The 20,861-nt window shown below is 44.2% G+C and overlaps 1 protein-coding gene across 6 annotated transcripts in view; it reads right to left on the bottom strand.

Moving 5' to 3' along the window:
* Nucleotides 1-335: 335 nt before the first annotated feature.
* The window catches only part of LOC143976155 (opioid growth factor receptor-like), a 73,418-nt gene continuing 52,892 nt past the window's right edge, over nucleotides 336-20,861 (bottom strand). For 4 of the 6 annotated variants that reach the window (XM_077478601.1, XM_077478608.1, XM_077478612.1 and 1 more), the window contains 2 exons: nucleotides 16,900-17,048; nucleotides 6,007-8,817 (listed from right to left, as the gene is read on the bottom strand). In XM_077478601.1, the coding sequence (XP_077334727.1) occupies nucleotides 8,505-8,817; nucleotides 16,900-17,048 (462 nt within the window). In that variant the 3' untranslated portion in view covers nucleotides 6,007-8,504. Of the gene's footprint in view, nucleotides 1,032-6,006; nucleotides 8,818-16,899; nucleotides 17,049-20,861 lie in introns of those variants that run through there. The other 2 variants (XM_077478617.1, XM_077478619.1) reach the window with 2 other exon arrangements.

Below are 20,861 nucleotides of genomic sequence, written 5' to 3'. Positions count from 1 at the left end.
GGGGTCCCTCTCTGTCCAGGGATGTCACTGAGTGTCTCCGCCATCTAAGATTCTCCTTCCTGATTGGCTGAGACACAGTGCCATTGACTCCTGTCAGCCAATCAGGGGAGGGATGGGGTGGGGCCAGGGCTCCATGTCTGAATGAACACGAGAAGCTGCGACTCAGGTGCCCCCATAGAAAGCTGTTTGCAGTGGGGGCACTGAACGGGAGGGAGGGGCCAGGATGACAGAAGAGGGACCTGAGAAGAGGAGGATTAGGGCTGCTCTGTAAAAATCCAGTGAAACAGAGCAGGTAAGTATTACATGTTTGCTTTTCTATTTTGTTAAAAAAAAAATTATTTTTATTATTAAGTTTAAATGTTTTTGTTTTTATAGGGAACCAAACAAAACCTTACAATCACTTTTAAGCACTCCTTGAGCCCCATGTACTGGAGTCCTGAATGGGATCAAGGGGCAGTGTTGGGAAACCGTATTATCCTTGTGCCTGTGCAATCAGGATCCTGCAGTCCAAAGAATTGATCAATCAGCTATATTGCCATAGCTAACCATGTCTTCCATGAGCTGCAGATGATCTACAAAATGCTAGCCATTAATGTTTAATTATTTCATATTTTGTATTTTTTTTTTATTTTTTTGTTGGCTAGGATGAAAGGGGGGGGGGGGGTGGTCACCCTTTTACTTTAAGCTGCCTGCATCAGGTGGCATTTTATCTTCTCTTATGATTTTTTGCTCTACATCTTGAGTCCTTTGAAGGGAAAATATACAATGCTTATGCACCTGCTTTGCTTTGTATCATTAATAAATGATCTATTAAAAACATCAATTTTTTTTATTGTGTTCCAGTTGAATGCTCTTTAGACATTGTACACCCAGGCTTCAGCTTGTACTATAGCAGTGTGTGCGCAGGTTTTTTCAAAGCATTTTCAAAGCTTTCAAGCAGCTTCATTGAAGGCTGACAGCAAACTTCAGTTCCAGTGAGGCCATTGTCTCATCCTGACAGGTTGTCACAGGGGCAGGATGTGTGGATAAATCTTCCTCATAGAGACACAGACAGAAAAAAAAAAAACAGTTCTGATCTTTCCAAATCTACTAAATAAATATAAATGCTTTGTGTCTATGAACTAAAGATTGAACCTCAATTTCTGTACTGTTCTGTAATTTCTGTGAGGGGAAGTCCCCTTAAGGCTGACCATACACTGTACAATTGCCTTTTAGATCTACCATCAACTTTGCCGTGCGGGATCCTGTCTGTTTTGATATTTAGTGAATGGATTGCAAAGGTTTGTCTTCATATCTTGTCGTTTTGCTAACCCAAATGGAAATTTGGAAATTTCATGTATGGTCAGCCTAGTGGGGATCCAAACAGCAAATAAAATAGATGTTCAAAACATCCACACAACTGTAGCCAAAACTGGACTGGGGTACTGAACATTTAAATCCCTTTATTTTAGACCAGAGGCATCATAATTCAATTATTTATTTTTATATTCCATGCAAAACTCCAAAAATGGACCGGACAAAGTTTTGGCACCTTCTCAAAATTGTAGGAAATAATTGCAAGTATGTGGTGCTCCTGTAATATGTAATTTAAACTCCCCTGTTTCAATTAACCGCTACTGACAATGCAGAAATTACACCGGCAACCAGTTAAATGGTGAAAAATGTATTCAACCTTTCTGTTGTGTGCTGCATGGAGAAGAGAGAGAGCAGCAAAGAATTGTCTGAGGATTTAAAGCGGTTCTTCACCCTAAAGGGGAAGTTCCGCTAATCTGATCCCTCCCCCCCTCCGGTGCCACAATCGGCACCTTTCAGGGGGGAGGGGGGTGCAGTTACCTGGATAATCCAGGTAACTGCACCCACTTCCAGTCAGACCCCCGCAGACGCTCCGCCCCGCCCCCCCCCCCCCCCTCCCGTTGTGTTCTGGGAAACACACAGTTCCCAGAGACACAGCGGGGGACCATAAGAGACGCGCAGCGCAACTCGCGCATGCGCAGTAGGGAACCGGGCAGTGAAGCCGTCATGCTTCACTTCCCGATTCCCTGACAGAGGATGGCGGCGGTGGCAGCAGCGAGACGAGCGATCGCTCGTCATCTGCCGCCGACATCGCTGGAACCTGGGACAGGTAAGTGTGATTTTATTAAAAGTCAGCAGCTGCAATATTAGTAGCTGCTGGCTTTTATTATTTCTTTTTTTTAGGTGCAGCTCCTCTTTAAGAACAAAAAATGTGGAAAAGCATGTACAATCTCAAGGTTACAAGTCCATCTCTATAGATCTTGACCACTTCAATACTGGACACTTTCACTCCCCTCCTGCCCAGGCCTATTTTCAGCTTTATTTGGTGATATTTAACCACTTCAATACCGGGCACTTAAACACCTTCCTGCCCAGACCAATTTTGAGCTTTCAGCGCTGTCGCACTTTGAATGACAATTGCGCGGTCATGCTACACTGTACCCAAATGAAATTTTTATAATTTTTTTCCCACAAATAGAGCTTTCTTTTGATTGTATTTGATCACCTCTGCGGTTTTTATTTTTTGCTAAACAAATAAAAAAAATACCGAAAATTTTGAAAAAAAATGTATTGTTTTTGTTTGTTTCAAAACTTTGCAAATAAGTAAGTTTTCTCCTTCACTGATGAGGTGGCATTGATGGACACCGATATGTGGCACTGATAGGCGGCACTGATGGGCAACACGGATGGGCACTGATAGGTGGCACAAATTGGCATGGATGGGCATGGATAAGTAGCACAGGTGGGCATGGGTTAGGCAGCACAGGTGGGCATGGGTAGGCGGCACAGGTGGGCATGGGTAGGCGGCACAGGTGGGCATGGGTAGGTGGCACAGGTGGGCATGGGTAGGCAGCACAGGTGGGCATGGGTAGGCACTGATAGGCGGCACAGATGGGAACTGATAGGCGGCATTGTATTATAATATATTGTACTAATGGATGCCAATCAATAATGCATGCCAATCAGTGATGCCCATTGTGGGCACTGATTGGCATCCATTATGGGCACTGATTGGCATCCATTGTGGCACTGACTAGAATCCCTGGTGGTCTAGGGTGGCATACCTTGTCCTTGGCATCCCTGGTGGTCTGGTGGCGTCCCTGGTGGTCCAGTGTGGGCATCCTCGGGGGGCTGTGCTGATAATCGATCAGCACAGACCCCCCGTCAGAGGAGCAGCCGATCGGCTCTCCTCTACTCGCGTCTGACAGACGCGAGTGAGGAAAAGCCGATCACCGGCTTTTCCTATTTACACTGTGATCAGCCGTGATTGGACATAGCTGATCACGTGGTAAAGAGTCTCCGTCGGAGACTCTTTACCGAGATCGTAGTTGCCGGGTGTCAGACTGACACCCCGCAACAACGATCGCCGCGATGCGCGCCCCAGGGGGCGCGCAGCGGCTCATAATCCTGATCACGTCATATGACGTCCGGTTAGGATTATGCAACCACTTTGCCGCCGTCTATTTGCTATAGGGCGGGCGGCCAGTGGTTAATCACCACTGGGTTTTTTTTTTTTTTTGGCAAAACAAACGGAAGTAGACTGAAAATTAAAAAAAAAAAAAGTAAGTAATTTTTCTCCTTCACTGATGTGCACTGATGAGGAGGTACTAATATGTGGCTTTGATAGGCATCACTGATTGGCAGGAGATGCGTTACTGATGGGACTGATCTCCCCTGTGAGGAAAACCCCTTATTGTCTCTCTTCTCACATGCTGTAAGTGTGAGGAGAGGAAGCCGATAACCGAGATTTTAACTAAGATCATGGATCATACATTCTGAAGGATGTCCAGTTAGAAAAATAAAGTCCCCACTCAGCCTATATCAGAATGATCCTGTGTCCACTGTGCACAATATTGTCAAGAAGTTTACAGCTCATGACACTGTAGCTTATCTCCATGGACATGGAGGAAAGAGAAAAATTGATCAAAGTTGGCAACAAAGGATTGTTCAAATGGTGGATAGAGAACCTTGATTAACTTCCAGACAAATTCAAGCTGACCTTCAGGCACAGGGTACAGCTCTGTGAGCTTGCACTATATGACGCCATTCGAATGGAAAAAAATAAGTTCTGGTAGGAGGAGACCCAGGCAAATATAAAGCCAGAATGGAGTTTGCCTAAACTTATCTGAGTAAGCCAAAATTATTTCGGGAGAATGTGCTGTGGACAGACGGATCAAAATTTCTGCTTTTTGGTAAAGCCCATCATTCTACTGTTAGAAAGTTTTCTTTCAAAAGAAATACGGCCTTTAACCACTTAAGGACCAGGCCTCTTTTTCAGACTTGGTGTTTACATGTTTAAAACAGTTTTTTTTTTGCTAGAAAATTACTTAGAACCCCCAAACATTTTATATTGTTTTTTTTCCTAACACCCTAGAGAATAAAATGGCGGTCATTGAAATACTTTTTCACACCGTATTTGCGCAGCGGTCTTACAAGCGCACTTTTTTTTGGAAAAAATTCCCTTTTTTGAATAAAAAAATAAGACGACAGTAAAATTAGCCCAATTTTTTTTTTATATTGTGAAAGATAATGGTACGCCGAGTAAATTGATACCCAACATGTCACGCTTCAAAATTGCGCCCGCTCGTGGAATGGCGTCAAACTTTTAGCCTCAAAAATCTCCATAAGCGACATTTAAAAAATTCTACAGGTTGCATTTTTTGCGTTACAGAGGAGGTCTAGGGCTAGAATTATTGCTCTCGCTCTGCCGATCGCGGCGATACCTCACATGTGTGGTTTGACCACCGTTTTTATATGCGGGCGCTACTCACGTATGCGCTCGCTTCTGTGCGCAAGCTCGTCGTGACGGGGTGTTTTTAAAATTATATATTTTTTTTCTTATTTATTTTAATTGATTTTATTTATTTTTACACTGTTTTAAAAAAAAAAAATGGATCACTTTTATTCCTATTACAAGGAATGTAAACATCCCTTGTAATAGAAAAAAGCATGACAGGTCCTCTTAAATATGAAATCTGGGGTCAAAAAGTCCTCAGATCTCATATTTGGGCTAAAATGCAAAAAATAAAAAAAATCTGACATTTAAAAAAAATATACCTTTTAAGAGGTATGGGCGGAAGTGACGTTTGGACGTCGCTTCCGCCCTCCTATGGTATAGAGACGAGTGGTGGCCATCTTAGCCTCACTTGTCTCTATGCCCAGCTAACGAAAGGACCCGATCGCCTCCGCCGCTACCGACGGCTCCGGTAAGCGGCGGGAGGGGGGGTGGCACCTCTCCTGCCGCCGATAGCGGTGATCTCGCGGCGAATCCGCCACGGAGACCACCGTTATCATACAGCCGACCGCCGCCTGAAGAGATGGATATCTCGGTTGTGGCAGCAGCTACTGCCGTTACCGAGATATCCCTCTTCAAAAATAGGACGTACATCGTCGTGCGGCGGTCGGCAAGTGGTTAAAGAAAATAATACAGTCAAACATGTTGCAGGTTCACTGATGTTTTGGGGTTGCTTTGCTGCTTCAGGCACTGGATGTCTTTACTGTGTGTGGCATTATGAAATCTGAAGCGTAACAAAGAATTCTGGGGTGCAATGTAGGGCCCAGTGTCAATGTTGGGTCTCCGTCAGAGGTCATGGGTTTTACGGCAGGACAATGACCCAAAGCACACGTCAAAAAGCACTCCGAAATGGTTTAAAGCAAAGCACTGGGGAGTACTGAACTGGCCAACAATAAGTCCAGATCTAAATATCATAGAGCACCTGTGGATCAAAACCACATTTAGGAAAGGGAACCCTTCCAAAGAGTGGTCCAAAATTCCGGTAGAGGTGTAAGAAGCTCATTGATGGTTCCAGGAAGTGACTTCAGTTTTTTCTTTTTGTTTTTTCCAAGGGGGGGGGGGTGTTACCAAATAATAAATTGAGGGTACCAATAATTTCATCCAGGCCATTTTTGGAGTTTTGCATGGAATGTGTCAGATTTTTGCTTTGTTTCTCCACTTTTTTGTCATACCAATACAAACAAAACAAAACAAAGAAATGTGAGAATGCCTAAACCTTTTAATTGCAACAATTTTCTGGACAAAGTGCATTATTTGACAACAGTGCAGCTGTGCCAATATTTTTGGCCTGACTGTATATTGATGTTGCATTATTGTGAGCTTATAGGATTGGTTTGTTGATTTTCCCAGGAGCCTGCACTAAGATAGAAATAAAATGTATAGGCATCCCCTGCAATAGGAATTTCATTTTGGGTTAGATGCACCCTAAGGCATGGCTGCTGAATGAATGCTTTCCTCGCTGGAACACTGATGTTTGCTTAGGTGGTTATAATGAAAACAGACCATCATTAATTCTAAAAGCTTTGGGGTACTCCACAGGACATTATAAGGGACCAGCTGTGTCTTCCTGGTTCTTACAGCTGGCCCTTTTATGATGTCCTGAGGCACATGTGCATCATCCAGCCAGCTGCAAGAACACAGAAGAGACAGCCAACTCCCGATGACATTAGAGAAGAAGATGGTGGTGTGGGACTGCTGCCTGAGCAGTGACAGAGCCGAGGATACCAAACACTGCTGGATTCGCTGGGCTTTTTTTTTGTGGATAACCCAGTGAAAAAACATAAAAGGGGGAAAAAACATTGATGGGCAGTGAATGTCCTCTTCAGTAACCAAAAAAGCTAAGGAAAACATAATGTACAAACGCCTAGAAGTGCCTACACCTCCCTAGAGCAGCCTTCCCACACTTGGACTGAATGCTGAATTTTTCTAAATGGGCAAAGCTTTGACACGTTAAAGTGATATGACAGTAAATGTATATAGGGCAGGATGGAGCAGGCAAACCCCAGCACTATCAGGATGTTTTACAGGTTTGCCCAGTCGCAATGTCTTGGCACAGAGGCAGTGAACTACATAAGAAGTTATGAAGGTTGGGGAGGGGCGGAGATGCTGAGTAATTGGACACTCAGAAGAGGAAAGGTTATGACACGCAAGGAGGGACGGAATTGACTGTCCTGAAGCAATGCAATTTTCCAGCAAGTTCAAAGGCATATTGATGAATGACACTAGAAGGAAGCATTTAAAATATAAAAAAAACTTGTGTGCGTTAGCTTGCAAATTTTTCAATTGCTGAAAATGTCTTTTAGGCTGGGTTCACACTGCTGCAATGCGGGAACGCTGTGAATCTACTGCGGGTTCCTGCATCGCATGCCTCCCGGGGGCAGTTCACACTGCCCTATGCAAACTGCTTGGCGTGTCAGTGAAAAGTTAATGACACCTCCAAATCAGTTCACATATTGCAGTGTGGTCTGCAAATTCGGACAGGAATTGGATCGCATGGTGTGAACACCCATGTGATCCAATTTTGCTGCGGACCAAAAAAAAGGGTCCTGTGCGAGTTTGGGCCGGATGCGATGCGAATTCAGCCATACTATCTGTATGGCAGAGATCGCATGTGATCTGCAGTGCGGTGCGAATCACATCCGATCTCATACAACGCAGCAGTGTGAACCCAGCCTTAAACTCACAAAGAAGGTTTTACTATTAGCCACTTCAACTCTCACACCTGTTTACCCCTTATAGACCAGAACAATTTTCTAATTTCCGCTATGAGCCTATTTATTCGGTGATAATTTTGTCATTACTTAACATAACAATGTAATATTCACATTGATGTTGGTGTTTTTTATTTTTATTTTTTTAATAGGACAAACCAGGCTTTCTTGTTGTGAATATTGTCCTGCAACAATATTTTTTCACAATCCTTAGACAATTAAACGTAATAAAACTAAACAGAAAGCATTTATTCTTTTTCCGAACAGTGTAAAAACATAAATAGTGTTACTGAACATAAAAAAGTGTGCATTTCATTTTGTAATCTGTCCTGTTTAAAACGCAAGTAAAGTTATAATTTTTATTTATTTATTTTTTTCAATTTTGCACTTTTTTCAGGGTGATGCATGTAAATTTATGTAAAAAGTGTAAAAATATTAATGACCAAAGCAAACAAAAACCAGAAAAAAAAGTAACTATTAGTTAATAGAAAAATTAATCACTAGGAAAGTAAAAATTTAATGGAGAAGGAGAATAGAAGGAGTCAATTAGTGCTGATTGGAGTAAACTTAAGGGGTTAATAAGGGGGTTTAACAAAGGAACATTTATTTTATTTTTTACTTGTAAAGGTTGCTTTAACTCTCTTCATATGCAGATCGAAGTTCATTCCTTTGATCTGTAGATGAAAACACAGAAAGTTACAAATGATACAATGTTTCAATGTAACTTTTCTGTATTCCCTGAACAATGTTGTTGATAAAAAAAACACAAAAAAACAGCCTGGCAATGTTTGACAGCTGCTGCCGAACTTCTCTATGTACTCGGCAATGCAGCTGTGATTATTCAGTGCTGAATTGCCAGGTACTGGGACAGGGTACGATCCCGGCAGAAGGACTGGATGTACAAGACATGCCCTGTGTACAATGATAACATGTTTTTGGGTGTGACAAGAATGCCCAGAGTGTGCAACTGGTTAAAGGATTGAATCTTAATTGCTTTTCTGTTTTGGCCAACTGGGCACTGCGCCAGGCCTACGTTCTTCCTTTCTCTCATTCCTGATTTCACGTTCTCTACTGGTCCTTAGAGAACTCTCATACTCCTTCTTTAAATCTCCGTACTCCTTGTCATCCTTTACAGCCCCCAAGAAATGAGAAGTTACACTACTTTTTACGTTTTTTAGATTGTTGTGAAGCAGGGTCTCTTCCAGAAAAAACTTGACTAGTGGGGCCTGGAAGTGCTCATAACCCAACAACGCCAAACACTTTAGGATCCGGGTGATGCGCAGGTTGTTGTGAGTGTGACTGGGAAAAGAGAACAAATGGTTATTTTTTATTTATTTTTTTATCAGTGCCAACACTCAAATAATTTCTTCTTTGGTTTATGACAATCTGACATGTATGCCAGTTTTTTCTAGGGCCACCATAATATAGTTTAATATGCCTGCTATGGTCATTACCAAGGTGGGGTGGTGTTCCCACAGTGCTTTCTACATAAAGTAAAGTACAAAAATAAAAATGATCTAACTTGCAGGTCGTGACAACTTTTTTATTGTGGGTTTGTAGAAGGGGCAGAGACACAAACTGAAGTCAATTACTATTGGCAGCGAAGTCTCCAAGAGATGTTAGAGGCCAGAAGGTAATTCAAACCACAAGTTTCCTTACAAAGCTAAAGGTAACGTTTTTCGCTGTAGTTGGTCTTTAAAGAAAAACTGGCATGAGAAAGGGATGAAATATTTTACGAGCTTTCTAAAAATTCTAGAGGCCTAACTGTTCTGACCTTCTGGCCTCAATGCTGTTTAATTTTTTTATTATTGACTGAGCACATGTACAGTATGCACAAAGACATTTCTATCTTTTTTTCTCCTATTTTCCTGACCAGCACTTGTTCTGGGTTAGTGACTTAGCAAGTATAGAAGGCAGTGGGGTTTATTTACTATACCTGGAGAGTGCAAAATCGGGATCACTTCTGCATAGAAACCAGTCGGCTTCCAGGTTTTATTGGCAAAGCTTAACTGAACAAGCTGAGGTTAGAAGCCGATTGGTTTCTATGCAGAAGTGATCCTTGATTTTTGCACTCTCCAGCTTTCATAAATGAACCCTCACTGCCTAACAGTCATGCATTTACCTTAAAATGTAATACCTAAGTGATATTTTAGTTATAGTGGAGTGCAGTGGGCTGAATCAGTGACTTTGTATATGTTATAGATTCTCCTACAGTCAGCTCTCTGCCAGAATTCACTCCCCTGTCCACTGTGGAATTTTGGGTGTTACTGACCACCTTTTGTGTGTCCCAGCTCCTCCTGTTAAATTATGCATGCATTAGAAAAATATCCAACAGGGATAGTGGAAACCCCTGATAATGGCCTCAGCAGGTATGAGAAGCAAGGAACTTGGCACAAACCAATAGGGTCACCAAGACAGAAAACTGGATTCCTTCATGTCACCAAGATCTCACTAGGACTCATGCAGCTTAACTCTTCTTTTTAGTGCCTCTCCAGAATGTCATAGGCAGAACATCATTAGATCTCATGTTTATGGGAATTCCAATAGGTCCTGTCCCATGTGAAGAGCAGATCACCCACAGCTTCTTTGGGGGATCTTCTGATTTCCCAATACAATATCTTCCATGTGGGAAAATAACTGCTTCTCCAGTGGTCCAAACCAGCACTGCAATCTTGACCTCCTTGTGGCCTTACTCGACTCCCTTCAGCTTCTGAAGTAACTAGATTACCTCAAGACTAGGTATTCATTTGTGGTGATCTGAGTTTCTGTTAGAGGGTGGATACATTTGTTCTCTATGGTCTCACTGTACGTAGCCACCCTATCTTGCTTCCTTACAAGATGGACAGGGATGTAGTTAAAGGGGGGGTTGGGGGTTAAACCCCCCTCCCCCCAGAGCATCAGTGCAGATGTAGTAACCTTATGTGTGCTTCAACTACATTGCCGCACTGGGCAGGTGCTGAGTCACACATGCTGCTGTGTGCTGTCTGAGCCTGCTGTTAAACCATCCGACCATCGGGGTGTGCCTGCCTGGGCTGTTGGACTGAAGGAAGCTCTGAACCTGCCCTGCCCCATGTAGCCTATATGTGCTCAGGATAGCGCTGAGAGGGCCTCCCCTGTACATCTTAGAGCCCCGTCCTGGACCGCTGAAATCCTTGCCCCTGGACCTCCGAGATTGGGAGGTGAGTCCGCTGGCCAGGTATGTCTCTGTCAATAGTTACACACTGTCATTCCCTGTAGTTGCATTCGCAGTGTCTGGTCATTCCCTGTAGTGGCATCCGCAGTCTCTGGTCATTCCCTGTAGTCGCATCTGCTGTCTCTGGTCATTCCCCGTAATCGCATCTGCTGTCTCTGGTCATTCCCCGTAGTCGCATCTGCTGTCTCTGGTCATTCTCCGTAGTCGCAGCATCTGCAGTCTCTGGACATTCCCTGTAGTCGCATCTGCAGTCTCTGGACATTCCCTGTAGTCGCATCCGCAGTCTCTGGTCATTCCCTGTAGTCGCATCCGCAGTCTCTGGTCATTCCCTGTAGTCGCATCCACAGTCTCTGGTCATTCCCTGTAGTCGCATCCAGTCTCTGGTCATTCCCTGTAATCCATCTGCAGTCCCTGATTATCTGTGCATTTGGCTTGTGGCTGTGGCTACTGTGACATCAATGGGCAAGTTTAATGGTGGCACCGTGAAGCTAAGCATCGATGTCATGGCAATGTGTAGTCAAGGATGTAGCTGCTTTGTTAATTTAGAGGTACAGTGCCTTGCGAAAGTATTCGGCTCCCTTGAACTTTTCAACTTTTTGCCACATTTCAGGCTTCAAACGTAAAGATATAAAATTAAAATTTTTTGTGAAGAATCACCAACAAGTGGGACACAATTGTGAAGTGGAACGAAATCTATTGGATATTTTAAACTTTTTAAGCAAATAAAAAACAGAAAAGTGGTGCGTGCAAAATTATTCGGCCCCTTTACTTTCAGTGCAGCAAACTCACTCCAGAAGTTCAGTGAGGATCTCTGAATCATCCAATGTTGTCCTAAATGACTGATGGTGATCAATAGAATCCACCTGTGTGTAATCAAGTTTCTGTATAAATGCACCTGCTCTGTGATAGTCTCAGGGTTCTGTTGAAAGCGCAGAGAGCATCATGAAGACCAAGGAACACACCAGGCAGGTCCGTAATACTGTTGTGGAGAACTTTAAAGCCGGATTTGGATACAAAAAGATTTCCCAAGCTTTAAACATCCCAAGGAGCACTGTGCAAGTGATCATTTTGAAATGGAAGGAGCATCAGACCACTGCAAATCTACCAAGACCTGGCCGTCCCTCTAAACTTTCAGCTCAGACAAGGAGAAGACTGATCAGAGATGCAGCCAAGAGGCCCATGATCACTCTTGATGAACTGCAGAGAACTACAGCTGAGGTGGGAGAGTCTGTCCATAGGACAACAATCAGTTGTACACTGCACAAATCTGGCCTTTACGGAAGAGTGGCAAGAAGAAAGCCATTTCTCAAAGATATCCATAAAAAGTCTTGTCTAAAGTTTGCCACAAGCCACCTGGGAGACACACCAAACATGTGGAAGAAGGTTCTCTGGTCAGATGAAACCAAAATCGAACTTTTTGCCCACAATGCAAAACGATATGTTTGGCGTAAAAGCAACACAGCTCATCACCCTCAACACACCATCCCCACTGTCAAACATGGTGGTGGCAGCATCATGGTTTGGGCCTGCTTTTCTTCAGCAGGGACAGGGAAGATGGTTAAAATTGAGGGGAAGATGGATTCAGCCAAATACAGGACCATTCTGGATGAAAACCTGTTGGAGTCTGCAAAAGACCTGAAACTGGGACGGAGATTTATCTTCCAACAAGACAATGATCCCAAACATACAGAAAAATCTACAAAGGAATGGTTCACAAATAAACGTATCCAGGTGTTAGAATGGCCAAGTCAAAGTCTAGACCTGAATCCAATCGAGAATCTGTGGAAAGAGCTGAAAACTGCTGTTCACAAACGCTCTCCATCCAACCTCACTGAGCTCGAGCTGTTTTGCAAGGAAGAATGGGCAAGAATTTCAGTCTCTCGATGTGCAAAACTGATAGAGACATACCCCAAGCGACTTGCAGCTGTAATCGCAGCAAAAGGTGGCTCTACAAAGTATTAACGCAAGGGGGCCGAATAATTTTGCACGCCCCACTTTTCATTTTTTTATTAGTTAAAAAAGTTTCAAAAATCCAATAGATTTTGTTCCACTTCACAATTGTGTCCCACTTGTTGATGATTCTTCACAAAAAATTAAAATGTTATATCTTTATGTTTGAAACCTGAAATGTGGCAAAAGGTTGAAAAGTTCAAGGGGGCCGAATACTTTCGCAAGGCACTGTAGATGGTCAAGTGGGGTGGTTCTGTTGAATCATCCCCTTTGAGTCCTCATTCCCATTGACTACTGCGGCTTTGAAATCGTACAACTTCATCTGAAATTGCATTATTTCAGAGCCGCATTTGTGCGCCACTTCAGGTGTGACGTGGAAGACATCTGTGCAAGTCGCACCTGAAATCATCATAAGTAGTGCAGAAACTACTTGTTCAAATTGGGGAGGCATTTGAACTTGAACATGGCCATTGCCAGCAATAGGATGTGACTTGTCAGGTCAAATTGCACAAGTTGCTCCAATGTGAACGGGGACTTAGGCCAAAAGCATTTGTTTTTCAATTGTATTCCGTTAGGGCTGGTATTTTGTCACACTGCTGTAATCTCTAGCAACCAATCAGTGAGTGGTAACGATAAGCAGTAATTTATTACTACCAATCAGTGAGCAGTAATGATGTGCAGTAACCTCTAGCAACTAATCGGTGATCTGTAACATGTGCTGTAACCTAGCAGCCAGTCAGTGAGCAGTAATGATACACTGTAACCTGTGGCAACCAATCGCTGGCTGATCTGCCACAGTGAACTGATTTTGAAAATGTTTGCCCAGGGTCAATTTAATTTTAAAGAGGGTCCTGGCTCTTTTCTTCTCCGCCACCACACCTCAGTTCCTCCAGGCTCCTTTATATGAGATCATGTTGTCTTGTCTTGTCCAGCCACCAGGACAGGAGGAAGCACTGAGCAGAGTGGGAGCGGGTGGCACCTACCCGCCCACTGGTCATCTCTTTCCATTGGCTCCGCTTCCTTGCAGTGCCACTTCCCACTTTTGACTGCTGCTAGGGTGAGGAGCGGGACCCTCAAGGATGCTGTTAGCAGCCCGTCTGCCACGTGGACGTAGATGTGGGTGATGATCTGAAGTGCTGCTACTGCTGTCCGTTGACCCAGTCCACCCCGAGTCACTAGGTGTGTCCCTCTTTTCATTGTGTCATCCTCAGTCAGGCTAGCTTAGAACTACAGTGCTCCAGAATTTATTCCAGTCATTCTACTGGTATCTGAGATTGTGGCAACTGCTGGCAAAGTTGGTGATTTGAGGCTCTGGACTGAGTCTTCCATAATTGCTCTTGTGTTATCCTGTTAAGCACATGTAGCGATTTGGGATCGTGGGCAGAATATTGCTATGATTCTGCCCGCCACCACGCCCGATTCCAAATCGCCCTGCAAATCTGGCAAAACAAAGCCCATGTATTTTATGGTCCATACATTTTTTTTTTTTTACTGGCACCACAATGTGATGTCTCTTTTTTGTGATTATTGAACGATTTATCGCACAACAAGCATCCAAAACCACACCGTGTTTTGGTACCACTAAAAATGAATGGAACACAAACACCTGTGCTGTGTTTTGCAGCTTTGCATTGTGATTTGGAATTTGCCCATGATCCCAAATTGCTACACATGAACAGTCAGGGCCTAATAGGTTAACACAACAGCAATTATGGAAGACTCGGCCTCAGCATATTTTATAGGTATAAGGAAGCCCAGGTTTTGTTTAACCATGTACTTTAAGACCCTCCCACTATCGTGTTTGGCCACACCCACTTTTTTGGCACAACACTGCTTCCCTGTCATGCCCCTCATTCTCGAGCTCAAAAGTTTATAGGTACGTTCTGTATATATACACAGTACCACTTCTCTTGTCTAGTATCCTGGATTAACAGATAATCAATATGAGTGTGCTTGCTTCCACAAGATGGTGCCCTTTGCACCTGCCCAGTAAGATTGGCTATTGCAGTGCACCACCCTGTGATAGGCAGTGCAATGGCAGATGGCACTGATCCGTCAGGTTTTTTTTTGTTCAGCCAGTACCAGGCCTTAGACTGGACAATGGCCAGCCTCACTGGGCAACATTCATAAAAACTGGAAAAAGGCAAAACTGAAATCGGGTTCGATTTTCAAGAGGATCTGAGAAAATAGAATTAAGGATGTGATTGTTTACTATGAGCAACACACAGCTTTTTCCTTTTTCCAGTCTTTATGAATTTGGCGCAATTTTGTTTTGTTTAAAAATATTTTTAGTTAGTACCTGCTGCTGAACCCCCCTCCAGAGCAAAATATTATCTACGGCCCTAAAGATGGACTAGGGACTACGGTCCCTAGTCTATCTCTAGAGAAAACAGCAAAAGAGGGAGGTTACACTCATGCACACAGTGGGGCAGAGGCATAACTAGAACCTTCAGGGCCCCAGTACAAGAAACCATGATGGGCCCCCCTTCCATCTCCGGGCTTCCAATTTTGGGAGGGTGTCCATGGACATCCTCCCAAAACCATGCTTCCCACATGCCCCCTGGGACGTGCATCCAGCGCAATCACAGCAGCCCTTTATCATAGGATCAGCTGATCACATGTAAACAGACTTGCCTGTTATCCTCCCTTGTTGTGTCTGTGTTGGGAAAGGACTGCCATTAACTATCAAGAATGTCTGTAAATTGTTTACACTGATAGTCAGTGCCATCTATCAGTGCTCATCAATGCCGTCTACAAGTGTTATTATTAGTGCCCATTAATTCTGCCTATCGGCATCACTGCTCATTATTGCCGCCTAACAGTGTCCATCAGTGCCACCTATCAGTATTCAATGCTACCCATCAGTGCCCATCAATACTGCCTGAGTTCTGCCTATCAGTGTTCCTCAGTGCCGCCTATGAGTTCTGCCTATCAGTGCTCATCAATGCCCATCAGTCCCCATCAATGCCTCCCATTGGTGCCTTCTATCGGTGCTCATTAGTGAATCCTATCAGTGCTGTCTGCCTTCTCATGACAGCACGGCCCTGAGCAGAGACCGTGGTCCAGCAGCACAGAGACACCGGCATTGACAGTTCTATCTCCCTCTCCCCCATCCTCTTTCACATGGGATGACAGAGGACCCAGCTAATCTGCTCCCACTTCTCCCCCCCATCCCCTCTCTTGTGTGCTCCGGGTGAAATGTGAGCTCATTGGCTTCACGCTTGACTGCCCGTGGAGCACACGGGAGGGGGGGAGCAGATCAGCTGTGTCCTCTGTCATGGAGGGGGAGCTAGAACTGTCAATGCCGGTGTCTCTGTGCTGCTGTTCCATGAGGCACTCTCCGCTCAGAGCCGTGTGAATAGCAACCCCACTGACCCCCCCTCCGTGACAGAATGCCAAGGCCCTGTCGCAAGTGAGACTGTTGAGACCCTGGTAATTTCGCCACTGCAGTGGGGCCATGGAAAGCAAACCCAGCCACCCTCTTTGGGGGAGGCTGAAAGCTATAAAATGTACAATTTAAAATTCAGACTACATGAATAGAATTATTTTCTTTTTAAACTACTAGAGTTTAGTGTCACTTAAAGCGGGAGTCCACCGGGACTCCGCGTTTTTTTTTTAAAAGCCAGCAGCTACAATGTCGAAGCCGAAGCCGATCTCTAGATCGTCTTGTCGGGTGCTGCCGCCGCCATCTTGGTTATGGGAATCAGGAAATGGAGCCTTTCGGCTTCATTTCCCGGTTCCCTACTGCGCATGCGCGAATCGCGCTGCACAATAAGGATGGTCCCCGCTGCCTCTGGGATCTGTGTGTTTCCCAGCAGGCAGCGGGGCACTTGCGGAAGGGGGCGGGCACTTGCGGAAAGGGGCATAATCTACGCCCCTTTCCGCAGAGAGCTATCCCGGAAGTGGGTGCAGAATACCTGTACTGTACAGGTATCTTCACCCCCCTCCCCCCTGAAAGGTGCCAATTGTGGCGCCGGAGGGGGGGAGGGTTCCGATGAGCGGAGGTCCACTTTAGGGTGGACCTCCGCTTTAATGGTGACTTCTCATTTATTGACTATTTAGGAGAGAACCATTTACCCGCTTGGTCTGCAGTTTACCACACCGCATACCCTAAAATTCTCTCTCTTGACTGCTGGAATCCAGTAATCAGAGACAGGAGACCATGCAGGTAACTCCTTATGGAAGAATAATACTATCCTTTAAAAGGCCCTTTACATAAACATAAAATTGCTACTAACTTGTTCAGGTTTTCAAATCGCTCCGAGTAATTACTGTTACGTGTAACACTTCCAGTCTTTTTGTTTTGGAGTTTAATCCCGTAGAAGCCCAACATCAGTTCATAAGCTCTTAGAAATCTGTCCATGACTGCTGTATCTTCTTTCATTGCCTAGAAGGTGTATTAATATATTGTAAGGGGCATGGTGCCAAAAAGAGAGCTCAGATTTGGTCTATATATTCCCTAAAACACATATACTACTATCTGATTGTACAAAGTCCTGTAGATCTACCAACAACTATATAGTGCATTGGTTTACCCTATTGATTATAAATTGAACAGTAAATCTATTGGGGATTGTACACAGATTATACAATTCATTTTTAACATACTGTATGTCAGCGGCTTTGAAGCTCAAACCTTTTTTTTTTTTACCCCCTTCACCCCTCTACTTACCTGAAAACCCTCTGATTTTTTTTTTTTTTTTTTTTTTTTAGTCCCTTTATACTTACCTTTTATCCTGCAATCTTCAGGCTGGTCAGAAGACGTTCTATCTCTTCTTCAGTGGTGGTGGTGACTGTGGATGGTCCTTCCTGCTGGAGGTGCAGCATTCGCCTAATATGTGAGCTATCCATGAGTACTATGAGTCTTGGCCGAAGTGGTGACCAGACTCGCATAATGTGAGTTTGATGACTTTGAGCATCGTTCCACTTGGAAGTGAGGGGGTAAGTATTGTAAGCCTAGTTGATTTTCTGTTTTGAAAAATGCTGTAATATTTATGCACAAGGTGATGTTGGGCTTTAAAACGCCCTCAAACATGAGACAATAGCTTCCCAATCTCATTTTACTTAGACTTTCATGTCTTGGGGCGGCCTCTCAACCTGCCAGCTGCTTTATGACCAGTGGAACCAGTGATTGGAGAGATTAGAAAACTTGTCAGGGAAAAATCTAGTTTTGAGCTGCTGACCTGTTAAAAGTATGTCGATGAGAGGGTTTCATCTGATTTCTCTGGCTGTATACTTGTCTGTATACTTGTCTTGTCTGTATACTTGTCTCTGGTCAGAGTGGAGATGTGAGGAGTCCACCGCTGACTTAATCTGGCCATACACTAGTAGGTTTTTGTTTGAAATTTTTCGCTTACCCACTTCAGCCCTGGAAGAGTTGGCTGCTCAATGACCAGGCCACTTTTTGAGATATGGCACTACGTCGTTTTAACTGACAATTGCGCAATTGTGCAACGCTGTACCCAAACAAAATTGATGTTTTTCTTTTACCCCACAAATAGAGCTTTCTTTTGGTGGTATTTGATCATCTCTGCATTTTATTTTTTGCGCTATAAATAAAAAAAGCACCAATTTTGAAAAAAAGACGCAATATTTTGTATGGCAGCGATCTTTATCGTGACTGCGTCATTATGGCGGACACATCGGACACTTTTGACACATTTTTGGGACTATTGACAATTTTACAGCGAACAGTGCTATAAAAATACACTGATTACTACATAAATGTCACTGGCAGGGAAGGGGTTAACACTAGGGGGGGCGATCAAGAGGTTAACTGTTCCCTGACTGTGTGCTCTAACTTTAGGGGGAGGGGACTGACTATAGGAGATGATTGATCGTGGTTCCTAGCTATTAGGAACTCACGATCTGCATCTCCTCTCAGAACAGAACGGGGATTTGTGTGTTTACATAAACACACGTCCCTGTTCTGCCTCTCGTGCCCGCGATCGCTCCTGGCCGGCGGTCATCACGCCCGCCAGTCACGAGCATTGGCACCACCGCAGTGCAGCGGGCACATGCGTGTGCCTGCTATCCTGCTTAAAGGAGCCGACGTACAGCTATGACTGCTCATGGGATCGTGCTGACCTGTCGCAGTATGACGGCGGCTGGTCGACAAGTGGTTAACCATTTCAATAGTGGGCACTTTCAACCCCTTTCTGTGCAGGCCAATTTTAAGCTTTCAGCACTGTCGCACTTTGAATGACAATTGCGCATTCGTGCAACACTGTACCCAAATTAAATGTATCATATTTTTTTTAAACAGATAAAGCTTTCTTTTGCTGGTATTTAAAGGGGTTGTAAAGGTAAATGTTTTTTCCCCTTAATGCATTCTGTGCATTAAGGTGAAAAAACATCTCACACTGCCGTCGCCCCTAGTCCCCCCGTTTTACTTACCTGACCCCTCGAAAATCCCGCGCTCGCCCCCGCCGTCCTCTTCGCTGCTCAGCCTGGCCGCTGATTGGCTGGAGTGGATGGATTGAAAGCAGCGCAGCCATTGGCTCACGCTGCTGTCAATCACATCAAATGACGCAGAGCGCCGGGGGGCGGGGTCGTGTGATACAGCGAGTGGCTATAGCCGCCGGCTGTATCACGGGAGCGCGCCCGCAGGTGCTTCTCACCATGCGAGGGAGCTCGCATGAACGTGAGAAGTACCTGCGGGAGGAAGCAGAGACAGCCGCCGAGGGACCCCAGAAGAGCAGGTTCGGGGCCACTCTGTGCAAAACGAGCTGCACAGTGGAGGTAAGTATAACATGTTTGTTGTTTTAAAAAAAATTAAAAATTTACTTTACAATCCCTTTAATCCGTACTGGGTTTTTTATATTTTTTGTTAAACAGTCTGAAAGTTTTTCTTCGCTTCTGTTATAAAATTTAGCAAAAAAAAAAGTAATTTTTCTTCTTCACTGATGTGCACTAATATTCAGGGCATTGATGACACAGCAGTAACAGAGTGTGCCCGATGCGTGCCGCAGGTGGCGCGGTTCTGGGACAATGTCTAGAACTGTCTTTTGGCTATAGCATGGTCATTAAAGAGGAAGTAAACCCTTCCAAACAACTTGGACCTATAGGTAAGCCTAGATTAAGGCTTACCTGTAGGTCCAAGCAATATCTCCTAAACCTATATGGTTTAGGAGATATTTGCCCGAAAATGGGCACCGCTGTCTACGGCGCATGCGCCGTAGACAGGCGCACTAAATGCGGCAAATCCAAGAATGGATTTGCCAAATTTGTCGACTCCCGTGCGCATGCGCGGGAGTGACGTCATCGCGGCTTCGCCGTATGACAGCGGCGGAGCTGCGAGGCGCGACTCCCGTGCGCATGCGCGGGAGTGACGTCATCGCGGTTGCGCCGCTGTGATTCGTCGGAGCTGCGAGACGCCACAAGCAACATGGATGCGGCGGACTACAGGGGACAGCGGCGACTTCGCTGGCTCCTGTGTCAGGTAAGTGACACATAATGAGCTACTATGCGATGCATAGTAGTCCATTATGCTTTACCTTTGCAGGGAAAAAAAGAGGAAGTAAACCCATCAGGGTTTACTTCCTCTTTAAGTGATTAAAATAAAAAGAAGTTGATTGTATAATAGTTAGTGGGGTCAAATTGATATTCAATTTTTTTACCACAACGACAAGGCAAAATCTAAAAGAGCAGGATGGAAATTTGTTCTCGAACAAAGGAATTTCTAAGTGTATGTGGTTTTCATTCTGGAAAGTCCATTCAATCCAAAATCGATTGTTAAAAGCAAACAGATTTTTGAAGTACCCTTTTGAACAACATTTGCCAAGTAATTGAATGTACTGAGAATTTTCATACAAATGTTTGTAAATCTTCTAGTGCATGGTCAGTTGTCAATGATTTAGGATTGTCATCTTGCTCATCATATTTTACCTATAGGTGAAACTAGGTGGGCTTAATCAGCCCCTAGCTTCATGTTTTTTTTATCTCCCTGCTGTATTTCTTGACTGTCCACCTGAGAGCTCCCACTCACTATTCAGTGTTCCAGCTCCTTCTGGTACATTCTCCATAATAGAAAATAAAAAAGTGGGAGCTCCGTATAATAGATACAGTTGGTTGGTGTGCCGACTTAGGAAATCAGAGATCTCAAAACAGACACAAAAATCTTAGAATTGGCTTAACTCTCCAACATCTACCAGAAACGAAAATATCACTTTTGAGCAGACTGACCCTTTTAAGCTCATCA

Source organism: Lithobates pipiens, unplaced genomic scaffold, assembly GCF_037356315.1.
Source record: "Lithobates pipiens isolate NorthernLeopardFrog02 unplaced genomic scaffold, aLitPip1_a1.2 Scaffold_1, whole genome shotgun sequence".
Lineage (NCBI taxonomy): Eukaryota > Metazoa > Chordata > Amphibia > Anura > Ranidae > Lithobates > Lithobates pipiens.
This window is presented reverse-complemented; position numbering and strand designations above follow the sequence as displayed.